The 20043-nt window shown below is 37.6% G+C and overlaps 2 protein-coding genes across 3 annotated transcripts in view; one reads left to right on the top strand and one right to left on the bottom strand.

Annotated features, from left to right (window-relative positions):
- Nucleotides 1-20043, top strand: part of LOC137403636 (charged multivesicular body protein 1B2-like) — a 233842-nt gene that overhangs the window by 143899 nt on the left and 69900 nt on the right. The window lies entirely within an intron of this gene.
- LOC137403675 (forkhead box protein O-like) lies at nt 1876-19216 on the bottom strand. 2 transcript variants are annotated; one of them, XR_010979606.1, is made up of 12 exons: nt 19089-19216; nt 18518-19002; nt 15249-15397; nt 14110-14356; nt 13708-13835; nt 12689-12902; nt 9820-9929; nt 8784-8960; nt 5882-6046; nt 4177-4359; nt 3035-3194; nt 1876-2354 (listed from the first exon to the last, which is right to left on the bottom strand). XR_010979606.1 is itself a non-coding variant. In XM_068089674.1 (11 exons), the coding sequence occupies exons 2-11, from the start codon at nt 18834-18836 to the stop codon at nt 3102-3104; spliced, it is 1785 nt and encodes a 594-aa protein (XP_067945775.1). In that variant the 5' UTR covers nt 18837-19002; nt 19089-19216; the 3' UTR covers nt 1876-3101. The 2 variants fall into 2 exon arrangements, 1 of the variants encoding a protein (XP_067945775.1); XM_068089674.1 differs by having other exon boundaries at nt 1876-3194.

Genomic DNA, 20043 nt, shown 5'->3' with positions numbered 1-20043 from the left:
AGCAAAATACAACTATATAGCTAAATAGGAAAGCAAGCATTATTGTTATCGCTACTTTTTAACGATTCATATACAGTAGTAAGTATGCTGACACTTAATACTTCAATAATGGCAATGGAAAATCCATCAAAGATGTCACTACCTTCACACGACTGAAGCCGACCCTCATCGATCAATCGATTTGCCTACATGACGCCTCGTTTGATAATACAGATAAATGTAGACAGCAAATATCTGCCCTACGTATCGATTATGCATGTGATCGACACGTGCTGCCGGGGCTTGAGACTCTGAATAATGTCAGCCGTGGTTTGACTGCAGACAAGATAACAATCTGTGAGTTGATTTGAAGCTAAGATTTGGTACAGATTCAAATCTTAAGTGAGATTTGACCAGAATTCTAGTAAGACAAGAATTTAGTAGTTGCATTCAGACACTCTCGAACTGACTTGAACGATCCTTTTATCGTGTGGTTTAAGAATAAAGACAATACAAGCTATTTATCAGTAGGCCTATTTATACTTCAAATCAACAATAAAGTGACTTGATTATAGTAAGGACCTTCTATATTTTAAATGCATTCAACTGAGATTTTTCGTTCTTCCAACAACCTCTCTTTGTCACGGGTCTACCTTCAAATGGACTAATGAACATGTGCTAGCGTGTAAAGCTCAACTTCACTAGTATTGGAACATGCAAACTGAAGTTTCTCTCCAAGTAACCCCTGCTAATAACCTATTCATAGCAAGTCACTTTTATCACGGCAGTTAATAGCCAAGATGTTTAAACTCTAGCAAATTGTTGGGGTGCAGACACATAAGTCCTATATCAACTTATCCTTCTTATTGGACATGGTTTCAAGATCATGGACAATAACATTAATGACAATTTTGCTTCACAACTTAGCAAGCCTTGTCTGCATGCCATGCATGTCGATGATCATGTTGCACAATCTTCCAATTGCCATTACAACGGACATTTTTGGCAAATTTCCACAAGCGTTTTTGGCAGTGCCTGTTTGGCCATTATAATGGTGTTCCTGTAAATTATAATTCTAAATGTTCTTTTTTAGACGTTTGACCAGTCACAGGATCTTTTACTCTGAATTGGTTAAAATCTAACTGGTAATTTCTATAGACTGCCATATCTACATTAACCTTACAGTCCATTTCCTGTGCCTTGGCAGCAGAAGGAAACTACGCAAATACATGGCTCTTTCTATTATAGCCAGTGCGTACTATGGTACAATTGTTATTGCATCGTTCGAAAATAAAGTTGGTCAATAAGCCGGTACATAGGGAACATCAGCTTCCTCCGAGGCATTGCATAATATGTATTTAAAATTCACAACCATTGTCAGTGCGGGCATAAACAAGAACGCAGTCAGTCATCTTAAAACTCAGAGAAATCAATGACAGCAGTGTCACTTAAAAGAATGTCGCAATTCGCACCAACCCCACTTGCTGATGTCACGACTAGGCGCAGAGGTGTGAGATGGATACTACATCAAACTGTGAGACTAATTCATGTGGCTAAAATATTGAGTGATACCAATATGAAAGTCTCACAGCTTCTGGAATTGACAGCATGAGGAAGTTCAGAGAGTAATGCCATTTGCAATGATCTATGTGTACGCATATCAGTACATTCATTCAATCATTCAACTGACCTACTGAGTACTAGTCAGGTCCTTGTGATTGACCTGATAAGCATCCTACACATAAATCTTATCGCAAATTGATTTCAAAGAATACCACAACGTTTATATGTTGGACATAGCGCTACATCCTGGATGGTGGTGAATTAGCAAAATGCAAGCTTATCACGGGCCTAAGTTAGGCAATATCCTGAACGCCATACCATCTTCATAATCAATCAAAATTCGGCATTTCAATATTTATTGCAAAATATTTCAGCAAATTCACTGTGATAAAATACATAAGACTACAAGAATAATATAATATATATAATAGTTTGTGAGTGCAATAGTTAAGAATAAATTGGTCACACAAAATTATATTTTGCCTTACAAGAAAATGGAGAATCGTTTAAAATTAACGGTGGATTTAAATTAAAAGCACATGCAATCTTAATTTTTGAAAAGGAATTTCAACAAATGTATGATATTGAATTGGTATATTAAAAATGTAAGGCAAAAACATTCACGAATCAAAAATGGACAATTATGGTTTTCTTCGCACAAAACCAAAGATAAAAATGTCACACAATATATGAATATCTACTCAACCATTGTGAAAATATCAAAAGCAAACTAAGGAAATTTGAGATAGCATTTGAATTTGTGACCAACCCGTAGTGAGTTTGAGGAGGGCAGCTAGCAGCCCTTGCCAGAGCTAAAAGGCAACATAGTCTTGTTAAATGGTAGGTAGGTACTATACAGAATGAGTGATTAGAATCAGCACTAAAAATTCTATACGCTCTTTTCTAGCTATATACAATGAAAAGAACTGGTCTGGATTCAACCGTGTCGTAGACAAGCGTATTGAATTTGCGGTATTCAAATTAATCCTGGAGTGATATCGCATAATTATCAAGTATATACAAAAATATCCCTTGAGACAAGAGGTGATATTAGTAGCTCTATAAGCGGACTAGCTTCGCTGCATTAATATTAGCAGCAGCGCTAGAAGAGCCCCCAGGAAATGTACAATTACAACTGAGAAAATATCTCTTAGCAAAAATGTTATAAAAAGAAAAGCACAACCAAAGGGTGATGTCCTACTAGGTAACTAACTATGCAGTGTCAAGAGTTACAGGATTGATTGAAGCTTTTAGAATTTCTACCTGAGCAGTTGAGCCAAGAGAGGCACTCGATAGCCTCAGCTCTTTATGACATTCTAGCTATGGAAGCGTGACACTCGCGGTTGAGTGTGATGGGATAGTTATGGCGATGGCCACAGTATAAAATAATGTAACTTAAAGTCGCTAGTTAGGAAGAATTTACATCATTAAAAGTATACAACATGAAAATAACGAAAAAGAGCTTTACAAATATTATTATTATTACACGCACCAAGTGACCTGAGACAGGCCCAAATTTGATTTGCCTAGGTTAGATATTTGAAAAGTCAGGGCTATGACTAGGATGCCTGCTGCTGCTGATTGGACGTATAGCTTTCAAATCCTGTGAAGTCAAGCTGTCCTCCGTCCATTTGCAACTCCTGCTGAATAATCTAAAATAATTGTCTGAATAGAAGTATTCTGAGACTGCAATCAACGAGTTAACGAGAAAACAACTTGAATTCATTGACAAACCTTTTAGCTTTAATATAAAATATATTCGTAGCAACGCAATTTTAGTAAAACTCAAAATTATATCCCTTGTATACAAAACCCAACAGATGTATTTATGCATGTTTTTAAAATTTCAAAATCACTGCAATGAAGACGATGAAATAATACTTATACCACACAATGTAATGAAAAAAAATAAAGAGTCCGTAAAATGAACTGTTTTCATCCTCATTGGGCATCACTTGATAAGAGGCAGATTTCCACAAGGTGCCCCCTATTAAAATTTTCTAGTTAAACATAAACTGCAAGTCGGATGGGTAAAATGGCCCATAACAGATCACGTGATCTCAAAGTTTTTTATATTTCTTAGCACTATCAATGGCTTTTGGGTTTAATAATGGTTTATTTTTAAATAAAAACAGATATGCAGAGCATAAATTCATTATTACCACCGGTTGTCCCGTAATGAACTCTGTTGGCTAATGCCAAGAATGACCAAATCACTGGTGCAAACAACGTGCTGACACATATTAAAAGGTTTCAAGGATATGTAGTAATGTAAAGGCATGGCCTGACAACTGGTACATCGCGACTTAACAAAACCAAATTGGCAGTCAATCAAAGAGAAAATATTTTTCTTATCAGCTATTCCATAGAAAATTGACTAAATTATGACACTTGCCATTAATGTTTACTACCTGTATATAGCATCATTGGTTTTTATTCCTAAAATACACCCCGATTATATGAAAACTGTGATTATTTTCAGTGAACCGCAGTTTAGTGATAAATTGATCAGCTTGCAGTTTAAAAGCTATAACCTCTAAATTGATGCTAGTTTTTCTGTCTATAAATTGACTGTGGCTAAAACTAGCAAACTAGACAACGGATAGGGAAGGGGAGCAAAGTCGAAGCGCTTACCTCGTCCACTTCACACGGCAGAAGCTCAGGCATAGTGTCTAGGTCTATATCATTGGGAAAGTATTGATTAGGACCCTGTGTCGAATTGTTGTAGACAAACCCTTGCTGCTGTGGCTGCTGCTCAGAGTTAGTAGAAAACTGACCAAATGAAGCGTTGGTCTGCTGCCTGTTTGACTGTCCGCCCTGCACACAAGTTGCCGTATTACATAACAGACGAGAGGCACTCAATACATGTACAATGCGTTTAAACTTAACAATTACGATTCCTGCAGTTATACCAGTGATTACTGACTGCATTATGTCACTGAGTGAGTCATGTGACAAGTCAAATTCTCCAGCGCACTGTTGGTGCAAGGCAGCTGTCTGGCACATATCAAAATGGTGAAAAATCACATATGAAAAATGGTGCTGTTGATGCCTGCATGCCATATGTCATTCGCAAGAATGATTAGAGGACTAGGATTTCTAGACACCATAGGAAACAGTCAAACCTCTACTTCTGACCGTATCCAGATCAAAATTTTCCAACAAATGTATAATTTGAGTAACTCATTGACTGTACATCAAAAATTATTTCTAACACACTACACTTGCAGTTTTTGCAAAAAAAAACACATGTTTGCAGTTCTAAATGCATATAGGACCTCTGTGAGTTCAAATAATATTCAACAGTGCTTAGTGCTCACCCACTTTAGTTTTAAAATCTTGAAACACAAAAACCGGTTTGGTAGCAGCAGTGAAGAAAGGAAGAAGACAATGCTTTCTTACAATGAATACATTTAATTTCAAAAACTTGATTAGTTCTTTAAAAACTTTATGAAGTTATATAGCGTTTATCATGAGCAAGAGCGAGTGTTGCGGAAAAAAAGATGGTCGAAATAGAATCCAAGTGGGAATGGAAAACCTGGAGGTGATAACTACAGATAAATTATCAAATAAAAATGTGAAAATTATTGAAGGTTCACGCGTTTCGAGTTTAACTATCTCCATATCTCTAACACCCACCTCTTCGCAATGTACTGTTCGTTTCCAGTATATATGTACATATATTATACACATATATACATATTTAATACATTTTAATGCTGCGTAATTACGTGAAGTAGTCCTCAGTATGTTTTTAAGCGGTGGAATGAATTAAACAAAAGACAGACGTAACAAATCACAGAGTTAATGAATGTCCGGTGTAGCGGTCTGACTGCACTAAAAGTAGAGGAACACAATAAAACACGTAATAAGTGTGTAGATTTACAATGTAACCTGTATATTATAGCTATGTCATCTACAACACGTCTTTTAAATTTATTAGTCGCTAGTGTCATTTTTCTAATAAGGGACTCAGCCAGAGATCTGCTAGTTTGCCCACCCCAGCCATTTTTCTAATAAGGGACTCAGCCAGAGATCTGCTAGTTTGCCCACCCCAGCCATTTTTCTAATAAAGGACTCAGCCAGAGATCCGCTAGTTTGCCCACCCCAGCCATTTTTCGTAACTAAGATAAATATTAATTATTGAGTACAAAAGGAAAAGCAAGGCTAAGATCAAGTTTACACTAAACTAACTCAGTACCTTAGGAGAAGTTATGACCGGGAAGGCTCATCTGCCTCAACCACTCTAAGTAAGTGCAAATTCAAACAAAAACAGTCATTCAACATGTTTCGTTTAATAGATAAATGAAAAAGATGATAATAATATATATTGCCTTACCACCGATGCACCAGGGTTGAAGAGGTTAGACTGCGGCGGTGTCTGGTAGTCAAGGAGTTGTGAAGTAAGAATAGGCGCTGCCTCCTTGAGTGACGCTGATATTTGATTAGGCCTGGTCATGGGAGGGTTACTGCCGAGTGCAGCACGTATTGAGCTTGGCAGCTCCTACAAAGTCATCCAAAATATGAATTTCTGGGCATATAGTCTTTGTACAGATACACACATCATCATAATAAGTTTACAGCCAAAGTTAATCAATGGCGATCTAGACCAACATCGACTAAAATGCTGAACCACGAGGGAATAGACAAACGCACTATTAAAGTCAATGATACCACACCACTTGCATCCTACTAGCTGGCGCCTGAGAGTAGATAGACTGAAGAGATGATACTGAAGCTTTGCATACAACAGCGAGTTTGCCACCGGTTGGCTGAGGGTTTTTAGTTCGATTGCGTATCGGGAATAGCTGAAGAGACAGATAAGCTGTCAGCTGAAGTGGACATTAGACGGTATCAGGTTAATCAATGCTAAACCATGGACATTCAATCACTCGTCAAGACAAGACCACTTTAGTAAGCAATTTCTAGCACATCTAATTACTTCTTCCGCGCTTGAGTGAGAAATGCACACACATGTTCCTGGGGGAATCGTGCATATGACCATTACATAATCAAGATAGCAATTTGGTTGAGCAAATCTAATAAGGGCTTGAGGACAAGAGGGGGGAAGAGAGGATAAGAACTCCAACAAACAATCATTCAATGCAAGCTCTTGACAATACAAAATTAAATGCAAATTTGACAAGAATCTCCTTGAAAATGAAGATATTTTAAGAATATATCTCATTTCTGCCAGACAAAAGGCTGTGGGTCGATCACTGATGGCCAACTTTAAACGACAGCAAATGAGCAAACAAAAGAGGCAGCTAATCAAGCCTTGTGCTCTTTTGGTACTATCCAGTAGCAAAGGAAGTTTTGAAGATAGTACTAAACCGTATGACACCTGCGATGCCCGCCAGTCAAGCGTCAAAATTCTAACAGCGCGCTGATATTTGTTAGCCAACATAGATGGAGTAAGAACTTTCAGCTTTAGCACTATCATCAGGGGCCTAAATCTACATAAACAATGCGCAAAGAAAAAACCAATTCATGTGGGGGTACTTTTAAAATTTTGTTTCCTACTTCATCTCAAAAAGCAAAACATAAATACGGTAAAACCTTTAATTAAACTCAACGTCTATTTGACCGCCACTACGAGAGAAGGGTTGAAAAATAGAGCGCCACCCTCTATTTGACCGCCACTTTAACTATCTTTGATCTTTATCAACCCATAACATCAAGTGATCAGTAGAAAAGTGTCCACAAATCATATTAATAATGAATCGTTCACCTTAATAACAATCAATTCTCTTGTTGTTCAACTCCTACAACTTTTCGCTTTTTTCATCAAAACTTTGAAAGCAACACTATAGAAATGATTAATAAGTGTCTCAGGCTAATAGTAGTTCCTTGTTTAACGCGGTCTTGATACTTCAAAGTACATGTACACGTATATAAAAAACGGTTTGCAAGTTTTGGGCCGAAGGTTATGTTTAGCGAGCAAAACTTAGGCGTTGCATTTGTGCTAAATGCAACGCGTAAAAGTTTTGCTATTCCAAAAAATTGTTTGGACGCTAATATCGACTGGTGCAGCAGTGCAAAAAAAGTTGAGGTCAGATGAAACTGTGGAAGCTATTGGACAAGTAGAAGATGTACGTTCCATCGAAAGCAACAATCAGAACACAGCTATCTTAGCAAACGATGCAAATATTTTTGTTTTAAAAATGTTAATTTTTGTTCCTGCATGTTATATTAGTATGGTTCGTTTATGTCATTTGTTCATGACTATATATTATTATCATTTGATAGATTATCATTATATAACTTATAAATGTGTACATTTATATCATATTATTTGATAATATCATTGTGGTAATCTGATCTTACAACTGATCGACGCTTGTAAGTCCTGTTCTATTGTACATAAAAAGCTAGTTTTGGCTGCAAATTGTAGCAATCATATCAATGATTGCAATGAGTTTTTATGCAACATTGTTAAATATAGATATAAAATAAAATTGTCTTCAAATTTAGAATGGAATAAAAATTGAAAGCTCAAACAGATTGCAAAGCAGGACACAGGTTATAATATCATCGCAGGTTAATTGCAAGCAACAGATATCAACTGGTAGAGAAATTTTTCGGTTTCTTGATGCATATTTATGAAGAGATCTTCGACAAGTTGGAAGAAAGTTAGCAGATTTATTACATCCAAAAGGTGTAATATTGCTCCACCAGAAAGAGGGCAAAATGTAGGCGACATTCATTTTGCCCGAAAAAGGGCTAAATTTATCTTTTCAAAATTTTAATGAGCCAATTGAAAAATACACCGCCAGCCTCTATTCGAACGTTGCCTTCAATTGACCACTACAGCAGAAGGGTTGAAAAATAGAGCGCCATGGTGTTCAGTTAGAGGTTTTACGGTATACGCAACCAAGTTTAGACGATACAACATAAAGGTGAGTTCACCCTAGACCATCACGAAAGCAATTTACTCTTCTTGAATCAAGTATGACAAAAACCTCATGTACGAGAGGTAAATCCAGATGCCAGTTAATTAACCTATTACAAACTACGATTGTTTTTATTACCAGATATTTTTCGCTCACGAGCACTTCGGCTTATTTCTAACTATATCACTAACGGGAGCTGTAGTGTTGGATTCGTAATATGAATTTTATCGGCCCTCACCAAATGCGCACAAATAATTTGATACAAGTTACTCATCTAATTCAACAGATGAATATTGTCGTATCTCCGCATGGACACAGGACAATAGCATAGACAAAGGTTTAACTAACCCTGGTAGGCCGTGCTTGAGTCATCTGGGTCTGTCCTAGCCTTGGGGCCTGTTGACCAGAGGTTTGGGTAGGCCCGACACCGTTGCGGTATGGCGCGGAGAAGGGAGGCCGTAGGTTGTTGTTGTTACCATTATTTGGGTCATAACCCGTCATCATTGGGTCCTCCTTGTACATCGGCTGCAAGACAACCATTTATTAGCATTTTGTGAAGACAGAACTAGAAACAAAAGACATCTAAACACAGATTATTGAAATATCCGAGCAGGAATGTTTATGTAGGTTAAAGCAAGCATGCTGTTCAGCTTCATGTAGAAATTACATGATAGAAATAAATTGTCAGTTATTCGTTTGAGTAACAAATTCCGATACAATCCTAAATACTGATGTGCTTTGGCCATGCAATAGTTTGCTGACTTAGACCAAATGAGTACATTTCGCAGCATAAAGGATAATCTCATTTATAGTACAAGATCGAAAACTTGCGTTGACAAGATATCAAGTCTTAACTTCTACGGGATGATGTATTTTGGATATTTTACATGGATTTTTAATATTCGATATCAAATTTCACTTTGATGGGAATTGTAAAGTTCAAATATTTATAAAAAAAAAAGCCGAGTTGCATGTACTATATTTATAGTGTTTAGGCGCGTCTGTGGCCTCTGGAAGCAGCTTGCGGGTCCTAATTACAAATGTCAGCCAAAGTTCATTACTTATAAATATATAACTTACATCTTTGCTATTATAAAAAAAAACTGTCAAATAGCATTTCTATAAAAAATTACATTGAATATATTTCTTTAGGCTAAACATCCCATAAAGAACTTGCATTCAAAAGAAACCTAGTAATCCCTAGTATTTAATTTTGTATATTCAAAATCAAACTCATGAGTCGAGGGTCAATACACCTTTTAAATATAGCATATGTCTATAGACTTGACTCACGATTATACACTCCCTTAACCCACGTGTCCACAACATAACAAGTGCGTGAAAGACTGGTCTGTTGAACATGGAAGCTGAATTATACACTCACTGTAGTCGAATTGCTCTGTTTGTTATAGCCCTGCGGGTGATCAGGGTTGCTGTTCGGATAGGGTGGAGGGGGATAATTTCCGGGCTGATCTCCTTGCAGGTATGTGGAATCTAAATATTGAAAACAATGAATAGAGTGAGTAGAGGTAGAAGATGAGCTATGTGCACTTTGTTTACATGCCGCGGTTAACCTGCAAGTTTGCAAGATGCAATCTCAATCCACAAGATGGAAACGACCAAAATCCACTAGTGAGTTTTGTTACTCCGCAAATCTTTATCGAATGTGTCATGCTTGCGAATGATGGAAACGGCTTTTACAAATGGTGTGCAAGAAAATCGGTGCGAGCTTTTTTAAGCGTTATCTACATTTCAGCCTTTCCTATTTCGCTTTAAAGATGTAGTTGCGTCAAAATTTAAGTTGATCTTAAAAGAAAGCATTTTTTTTTCTCTATCAGTTGATATGTTGTTTGTTGTGTTACGCGATCGCATTGCCAAGATATTTGAAGATTAAAACCGAAAAAATCTGATCGCCGTAAAAACGCTCAGGCCACAAAAACGTGCCCAGCCTCGCCAAAAATGATGTCACGCGTTTGGCAACCTGTCTCTATCCCTCGTATTCACATCGGCTATTTGCGATAAAAGTCTAGTCTTACGCGGCTCTATTGGCATATATCTTATTTTGTATTTGCTCATGTTAGCTAGAATAAAATTTTAAATCCTGCTACAGATGCATTATTATGAATGTTTCAAAGGCCTCAAATAACGAAAATTGAAAATTTGTTCTACTCACTTTCTCCAAATGTTGTTTAAACATTTGGGTACCGACTACCAATTCTACCGGTCTACGGTAATTCTGTCAAGTCACTTTATGTAGGACGCGGTCTTTGTATCAGCAGTTTTGCAGCTACGCTATACAGCCTCCCATAAGCCCCGCCCACATTATGTCGCCTATTACATATTGCCTGCGTACTAGTTTCTTGCTAGTAGCAATGATATACATTGCTGTATATCATTGCTAGTAGTATTCTTACCGAATACTAAATTAATGAAATAAGCAAGCCACCTCTTTGAAAAGAATATAGACAGGGATAGAGTTTTAAGGATGAGAAGTCTGCTGCAAACTGGATTTGAACTCACATTCTTCAGTTCTGCGGACACCCATATACCATATCCGATTCACTACAATATTCTGCAAATCATGTTTTGCATTATCTTCAACAATATTATTTTATTATATAATTTTTACAAGCAAAAATATTTTCATCTCGGCATAAAGCTTTTATTAAAGATATTCATCAAGTCGTGGCCACTCACATAGTATTAGCTGATACAATAAGACAAATTCATCTACTGCAACAAACTCAACAAAACATCATCCAGCACGCATTCAATTCTCGCTTTCTCCTTTATGGCAGTTTCCACACTGACAAAGCTTCTTCGGCTGGTGGGACGACATAAACATTCTGTAATCAGTAAAACAAGTAAATGTAAACAAAGTAGATGCAATAAATATGTCATTCATAGATATGTCATTCTAAAGCGTATCTATTGACAGCTTCCAAATTGGGTGTTGAATAGATTGCGAGTGTAATTTTAAAAACGAATAAACATTTAATAAAGGCGCAAGTACGCCAAGCCAACGATTCGAAGCTTTGGTTCTGGAAATTAAAGATTTGCAATGATCAATCGATTTTACCCACTTCCTACGAGTGAAAATAATTTGTAATCATGACTCTAATTTACCAAAGAAAATTCGAAAAAAATATTATAGCTAGGTAAAACGGCAGATAAGCTATGAAACGATGATTGGAGATAGCAAAGAATTATCATTTTATTAATTAGTACATGTATTTATGACTATAAAAAATATTACATTTACTAAAGTATAGAAGACTCTAAGTTAATTTACCTCCATTCTGTCTTCTTCTGCAGCAAAACGCTGCTGACGCCTGTCAGCTTTGGCCATAGGCTGTCTACTCTAATATTTTACTTAAAGTTGCTCAGAAAACTCTGAGTAGCGGTCGCTCGAACTTGAAGCCATTTTAAAACTATGTATAACTTAGTAATTGTTGAAACGCGTTGAATCAGAAACAACGATGAGAATCTTCGAGACCACAGACAACGCGTTTTACGAGTGATAACCTTTATTACGGCCTATATAAAAATTTCGCACGCATGATTGGCTAACGAATCGACCTCATTTTTATCGCTCGTGGTTTCGTTTCAGATAACAAGCTTGTTACGTCACGAAATTGGCACCCGCTGGAACGTGAGCTTTTTAACAGAGGGCCTCATTCAAACGCATATATCTCTGGACAGGGTTGGTCTACAAAGACAAAAATGGCATCAAATTGTAGCTGATGTTTTAGCCTTTTATGGGTCCTAATTTCATTTTTGACGCAACTACATCTTTAACGAAGAAGGGGTGCACCGCGATGACCTCTGTCATAAAAATCATAATTTTTTTAACAAAGCCGACTCATGGATTCGATGATGCGATTGACCATTGAAACATTTATCACACTGTAACTCAAGATGCGCACAACTCCAAATAACCCGCGTCATGGAAACAGTGATGATGTAGCCTCTCGTTGGCTCTGTTACATAACGTCTGGATGTTGACACCGACTGGGGTTGAGACACGCTCAAACTCAGTTGGTCTAGACGTGTGACTGGAAATAAACACCTACCAGGGTGTCACTGTACAAACTAGGCAAAAGCCTTTGACGTAGATATAGGAGAATGATAAAAAGGTCAGACAGAGGTCAGCAAACAGTATTTCTCAGGAGATGACCAAATATTTGTCAATGGTAAATGAGAGAAGGGCGGTACAACGAGGACTGGAGTGTAACCAGAATTAGAGGACTCACAAGGCTTGCCAGAGTAGACATTGAGAGGTGTAAGGTTGGATGAGCCTTCGCTATACGGTTCTGTAATGTCCTCAAGCTCGTTGAGCAAACTGCCTCCTCCCGATTGCAGATCAGGGAACTTGAGACCCATCAGATCTATCTCATCGTTCAGCTTACTGCCTGTGTCCATTTGGTAGTCATAGTCCAACCTCTGATCGGATGACCAGGGGGAGAGCTGCGCGTGAGAGATAATATTATTAGTTCCACACATTGTTCCGGTTATCAACTATAGGGCAGTCATATGATGGCAAGGAGTGCGAAGTGATTGATGACATTCCATGAGCCATGAATAAGCTAGTCGGAGGACAGTACTAGGTGCAAAACTATGGCCAAATATATGCGCATCATCATTTGCAAACGCAAGATTTATATATAGAGCCGGGCATTTTTGCATCGTAATTAGACAGAATTCCATTGTCAGTAGGACAGGATCCAAACCAGCAGTTCATCATGATGTTACTAAATAAAGACGCATAACTTTTTATTCTCGTTCAATCCTTTGATATTATTTTAGATAGTTTTACTGAAGCGTGAAACGAACAAATTATACAATGCATTACTCATATGCAATTACAGAGACACTAGGTATCAGCTCGCTGGAAGAGTGTGTGATTGTGTAATACTAAAGAGCAAAAATAAAGGTGGAAAAACAATGAATTAACTAGAAATGAGAGCTTAATGGGGCTATTTCTGGACAAGCAAGAACTTCTTGCAAGGAAAGTGAAGGACTTGAGAAAGAACACGATCAAACATATTACACTTGACAAACGGTCAAGTTATTAACAAGTCACAGTGCCCATAAAGTTCAAAAATATGTAAAACAGAAGATCTCGTTGCCGTAGCAACAATCTTACTCAAAACTCGGACAATACAACTGACCAGTTAGGGTTGGGGGAGTTGTGCGGCCAATACTCCAAAGATTTGTCGACCGCAACAGCGATAAAAGAAAGGAGATTTGTTCAGGTTAGATGCTTACAAACCTTTGGATCCAGGAAGTCAGAGTCATGTATGGGAGATCTCCGTCCGCTAATACTACTTGCAAAGCTGCTCGCACGGTCTCGATAGCCTCCGTCCCCGGGAGACAAAGTAAACTCAGTCCCAGGAGACACTGCAATGTCAGAGATCACTACTAGTATGCAAGCTAAGCGCTGCATCTCACGATGACTCACAGAATAGCAGACTGTATTGAGCTAGAATAGCAAATCGAGAGAGACAACTTCTAATAAAGTTTTTTGCTACGACGAACATGATGACTGTCACAGAGAAATAGCAAGGGAATAAAAAACTGAAATAGCAATTTGTTTATTCACTTCTTTCACTGCGAGAAGGGCTCAGCAAGAATAATTCCAGTAAATGGATGGAACCGAAGCTAGCTCACCCACCTGGACTTATCGTCCCGTCCTTTCCTAATAATCCCTTATTTTTTAGCTCCCTCACTTTTTTCATCGCCCTGTCGCGGGATGACTTCATGCTCATCGACTTGCTGTCCATTGAGCCACCTCGAGGTCGACGGGGAGCCTTGCCAGGTTTTGCATCCGGGTTTATCACCCACCATGATGACTTGCCAGCACCCTCATTTTGCATCCGCATGAAACGGTTGTGTAAAGAGAGATTGTGTCTTATGGAATTCTGCGGAGACAAAAGGGTATATGCAGGCACAAGAATAATCACACAAAAGCGATATGGAGTAGGCATGTATAACTTACAAAGTAGCAATGGTGGTCATGTAGTTATGGTATCTGTTTAGTCATTGATTGCGACCAGCCATGCGTAGACCAGAGGGTGAAAATGATTAACAAGGTGGTGCAAGAGCAAGGTTAAGCTCATTATTTGCAAGGATGACAGAGTTTAGGTTCAATTCTGTCCCATTCAGGTCGCTCAGTTAAATAAGATATCAACATCAGGTAAGTCTGCCAACAATTGCAAAAGATGACAACAGGAGAGAAAAACTCCTACAGGAGTTGTGTCACACAATACATAGTCTAATATTATTTAAATGGTCAGTTTTATACAAGGCTACGTTGAATATTTGTCAAAATCTTTTTGACCCTCTAGACTAGAAATATATAAGGAATTACTAACTACTAGCTGAGTTACTAGCTTCTCAAGCGTGTACACCGCCACAAACTATGTAGTTACATACTTGGGTATTTAAGCCAAATCATCAATACTAAACATTCTAAACAAACCACATCATTTATCACATTTTATGAGCTGATGCAAATATAGTGCATGGAACGAGCGTCCTAATTTGTGTGCCCTATTAAAGTTTTAATTTCGGTGTCAAAGTATAACCACATCTAGTTAACACCACCATCTAGTCAGCGCTACTGCATGTTGGAATATCATCCCTGGTGACAAGCAAAAAGCTTTTAGGAGTCAAGGAGATTCTTAAAAAGTTTTGATCATTAATGCTGCTGCCAATCCCGTAACCAATGAATGATGGACAATCATCCAATTCACGACGAGTGCCGGTTGACGGCGAGTAAGCACATTGTAAAAAGTAAATGTAATGGAATACCTTCCAGCCAGCAGAACTGTTGCTGTCTCCTTTGTCCCTGAAATAGTTGACATTTTGCACCATCCAGTCATATATCTGGGAAAGAGTGAGACGCTTCTCAGGTGATGACTGGATGGCTTTGGTTATGAGGTCAGCGTATGAAAGATTGCCTGAAAAACAAACAGACAATGACTAGCGGAATGTTTAAAATGTGGGAAGAGAGCAGCTGATGAGAAATTGCCGTTGCCAACTATTCCTGTTCATAGGTAGGCATACCAGTTGCTTCCAACTGAAACTGAGCCAGGTAGTAGTACAAGTCCGGTGCATGAACGCAAGCTACAAGCCTTAACCCCTACCTTCATACTCCTCACAACACTAGCATTTCACTAAGCAAACGCTCTATCAGTACTTTGCAGTATTTCTGAAGAACATGTAATGCGAGCAGAAAGCGCTAGACCCAGAGAATAGATGCAATCAGCCACTCAATTTGTCAGCAAAAGAAAAACCTAGTTAATGATGAACTGACATAAATTTTTTGTATGTTTTATGAAAAAGTATCAGTATTTTTTATCATTAGCGATTGTTTTTCAAGTTTTAAGTGATGCAAATGCCAGGATGTTTTATGATTAAAATCGATAAAACTTGATCGCAACTAAAACACTCATATAACCTAAAAGCGCAATTATGACGTTATTAATTGCAAAAAGACCGAGAGAATAGAGGTTCGTAACGCTTCAACTTAAACGCAACAGCTGATATCAACCATCACAACAATAACGACTAGTGACATCATTTGCTCGTATTTTTCTCCTGAGCGTTTTAATCGCGATCAAGTCTTATCAGGACTGTCTTATCGACTTTAATCTAGAAGCACCCTGCCAATCAGATATCATCTAACATAAAAAAAATCGCAAATGATAAAAAATACCGATAGTTTTTGATAAAACATACAAAAAATTTGTGTACGTTCATCTTTAAAATCAACTGCTGTGTTGTACAGTTGGTCAGGTTAATGACTCTAAATGCTAATCAGAAAGCCACTCTGTAATCCCTACTTGCATCGCTTCTTACTAACTCACTATTAACAACTAGAAGAACTGAGAAAAATGTAAAACAAGAAACCTATAGACAAACTACTACAATGGCTTCGCCAACTAAAAAACTTGTCCAACATATTAGAGAGATGAGGCCGATTTTTCTGGCTTTTTCTACAACAACCTGGAAAGCAAGACTATGCATAGAGAAGTAGATGACGGTAGGTAAGTACGCTAGATCAATGACCGTAAAATATAGAAGCGGGTCTGGCAATTGCAATCAGCTGTTCAGCTGATTCTTTGGAGAGTAGTTAACGAACCTAGTCAGTAAGTGGAATCACTTATCCTTATTACTACTGCTATTATTGCATTACAATGAAACCAGTTGACCAGCCATTGCCAGCCAGTTGTTATCATTCAACTCCCCACACAAATCTCCTTTGGATCTATGCCAAAATCAACGAATCGAACACTGCACTGTATATAGGTCAGACAGGCTTTTCAAAACCATGCAATATGAAACAGCTGATCCGTTGACAATTTTCTTGATAAGACAAGATACGAGAGAGATTGTACATCCATCGAGTATGTACCGTAACATCTAGCTTGTTTCGAAAGACAACACAATCAGCCCTTCCGGTGGTTTCATTGTAGAACCTGGCAGCTGATCAAACATACCAAATCTTGTATAATCAAAACACATGCTCAACCCATAACATCCTGGTAAAGGATCGCAGTCATGCTATTGCAAGAGGAACAATTGCGATCACCATATGGTCAGTATTTCAGACTGACAGCAGCACAGAACAATATCTGAAGCAGTATCTACGTATAGATAGAGGTCAGATTATAGTAGCGTGGCTCCAATACAAATGACATCACAAAGAGGCAGGCACTAATTATAGCTCACTTGTTTACTGGCCACTTGAAGGTTGTGAAATATATACTATCTCAAGAAGATATGCAAGGAGACGATTTGTGAGTATAAACACATCACTTATGACTAAAATCTAATATGTCAGGAGTTTTCCTAAAACAGGTTGCGGGTGTCACAAACAGCAATGTCACGTGATAAGTCAAGTATCAGTTGAAAGAATGCTGTGTATACATTTCATTCAGAGTATGACAATCCAAGCACCCAACTGCAACGCTATAAATGACCAACACAAAACTCCGCATGAAGTATCGTATCGCTTGATAAAGCCGTTAACAAGCCTTTGTAGGTTCAAATGTAAATCACCATTGAAGGAAAATATCTATTTATGGAAGATTTAAATACCATAATCTATCTTAGCTAACCACTAGCCAACAAAGAGATCCGCTCAATCAAATGTTGAGGGAGAGGCCCAAGCACTTGAATGGTTTCCGAGGTTGGCTACAACCAATACGCACTAAATCTCTAATTATCATCTCCGCCGCAATCGTCTACTAAACACTGAATACTAGCAAAACAATCTCATAGTATCAGTTTAGCTTTTGACAATAACAATAGCCAACGATGGAAGGCAGATATGAACAACAAACATACATATAAGAAACTGTTGTAAAACTAATTAAAAGTCATACACAAAAATAAATTCATCACTAAAGCCAACTTTAGCCCATTAGCCAGCTTAGTTTGCACCACAAACAAGTACAATTGATATGAAAACTCTGGTTACTCAATAAAAATGCTTTACCAGTTTCAATTAGACTAGAACACTACATAAAAGGTACCTTGTAGTTGTTACATAGTTGTTCTCATACTAAAACCTTTCATTGATGAAACAATGTAATAGATCACCAGGTTTTTACAATGTTGATAAAACTAGCATCATAATTTGTGTTACAATGAACGTTTATTGGGAGACTATAATGACATGACTAAATAATTATTAACATACATGCAGTGGGAAAAATAATGCCCTGGCAATTTCATTTTAATACCTCAATTGCTTTCAAATTGCACTTATTGTAGTATACCGAACTTCGTCTTTCGGTTTGATCGGTCACTTGAATTCATCCATTTTATTAGTTTTCAGTTCATTGGTAAATAACAGTGTAAAATATTTGCAAAAAATAGTGGAAGAAATACATGGAGTAACTCCCGGTGGATAACTGACTGGGCAGAAAAACGGAGAAAGAACAGCTAAGTGCAATCAGTGTGTTTAAAGAGCAAACTGAGAGACGAAGTTCGGTTTACTACGATAGGTACAATTTGAAGTTTCTGCCATGGATCAAATCTAGTCAAAACAGTGTAAATTTAGCAATACTCACCCCATGCATTTTTTCTTGCTGACTGCTTTTTTGCATTTGAATCATTTTGCGTGCCTAATTCTGAACAATTGTTAAGTCCAATTTGATTCGATATGTTATCCGGTCCTCCGGAAAGGTTGTGTTGTGAATCGTCATCCTGTTCTGTTTGCAGAAAGTCTTCAGGTTCTTCCTTGATTACGGACTCTGAGTGATTGCTTTCAGAGTCGTGAACGGACGGGTCGATGACTGGCCTTGGCCATGTATTGCATCTGTTTCGAGTTTGTGGCTCCATGTTTTGATCTATCATTTGATCTGTGGTCGGAGTGGTCATGGACTCCATAATGTTGTTGTTCACCGCACCGTTAATATAACAAATCCGTGTGCTGTTTTGAGGTGGCAACACTAAACGTTGTGAAGTTAATGCAAAACTAGTAATTGGTGATGTAAAGATTCCTGTAGTGGTTGGGGAAGGCTGTAATGCGCCTTCACATTGCCCTGGATACGTACTACAACAACGAAAATCATACATTGTACAGTAGTGTAGTGCTTCCATTGCAAGTATACAAATGAATGGACAAGCTAGTTATCTCACCTGTACACTAAAACACGCCATGTAGCATGATTGGCTAAGCAAAAATCAAAATATATTGGCTAACATTGTTTGTATGCAACTCTAGGTTCATTAGATATCAGTCTTGACAATGTGACGTACTAGGCTGCGTAAAAAGTAATTGCGCAGGTATTGTAGGAACGGGCTTAACTTCCTAAAACCAAAATAGTTATTAATTGTTTTTAATTTGTTGTAAATTAATGTAAATAATTTATTAAGTTTTTATTAAAAATTAAATTCACGTTTTATGTACATTGTGTTAGTTAGAGCTTGTATGCGTAAACAACTCCAAAAATCGGCGATGGTTTGCAAGCTAAAGTTTGAAAGTTTGAGCTATCAGCGCTAGTTTACCGAATACTTTTGTAATCAAACACCAAACGATGAGATTTTGTAGCTTATTACAATAATATCATGAACTCGATAGCAACAGTAGCAAAAACCAGCATTAAACCTTTTGATGAATTCATCAAATATTAGGCTTAGGTTTCTAAGGATAGACCAAATGACATACATTTGCTATAAATGCATACCTGCCAACTCTCACGCATTAGGCGTGAGACTCACGCAATCACCTCAAAGAAAAAATGAAAATGCGTGAGATTTTTGCCCCAATTTCCACAATTTTATATATACTATCATTGATACATCAATTGCCCCAAAACCAAATCTCACGCATTGCCCCACTCTTGGGTTGGCAGGTCTGTATAAATGTTACATTAGGTCTTACAGCTCAGTTTAGCTGTACATAAGTAGAAAACTATTAACTTTGATAGCAAAGCATATATGACATTTTTTTTGTCCCAGTGCAACTCAAATCCATCCTGACATGAATAATGTTAAGTGAAGCTGCCAACTTTTTATATATATTTTTACTATTACTTTGGAATAAAAAGGATACCTACATGTACACAAAAAACTTATTTTCTCACCACGATTA

This window comes from Watersipora subatra, chromosome 9, assembly GCF_963576615.1.
Source record: "Watersipora subatra chromosome 9, tzWatSuba1.1, whole genome shotgun sequence".
Classification (NCBI taxonomy): domain Eukaryota; kingdom Metazoa; phylum Bryozoa; class Gymnolaemata; order Cheilostomatida; family Watersiporidae; genus Watersipora; species Watersipora subatra.
This window is presented reverse-complemented; position numbering and strand designations above follow the sequence as displayed.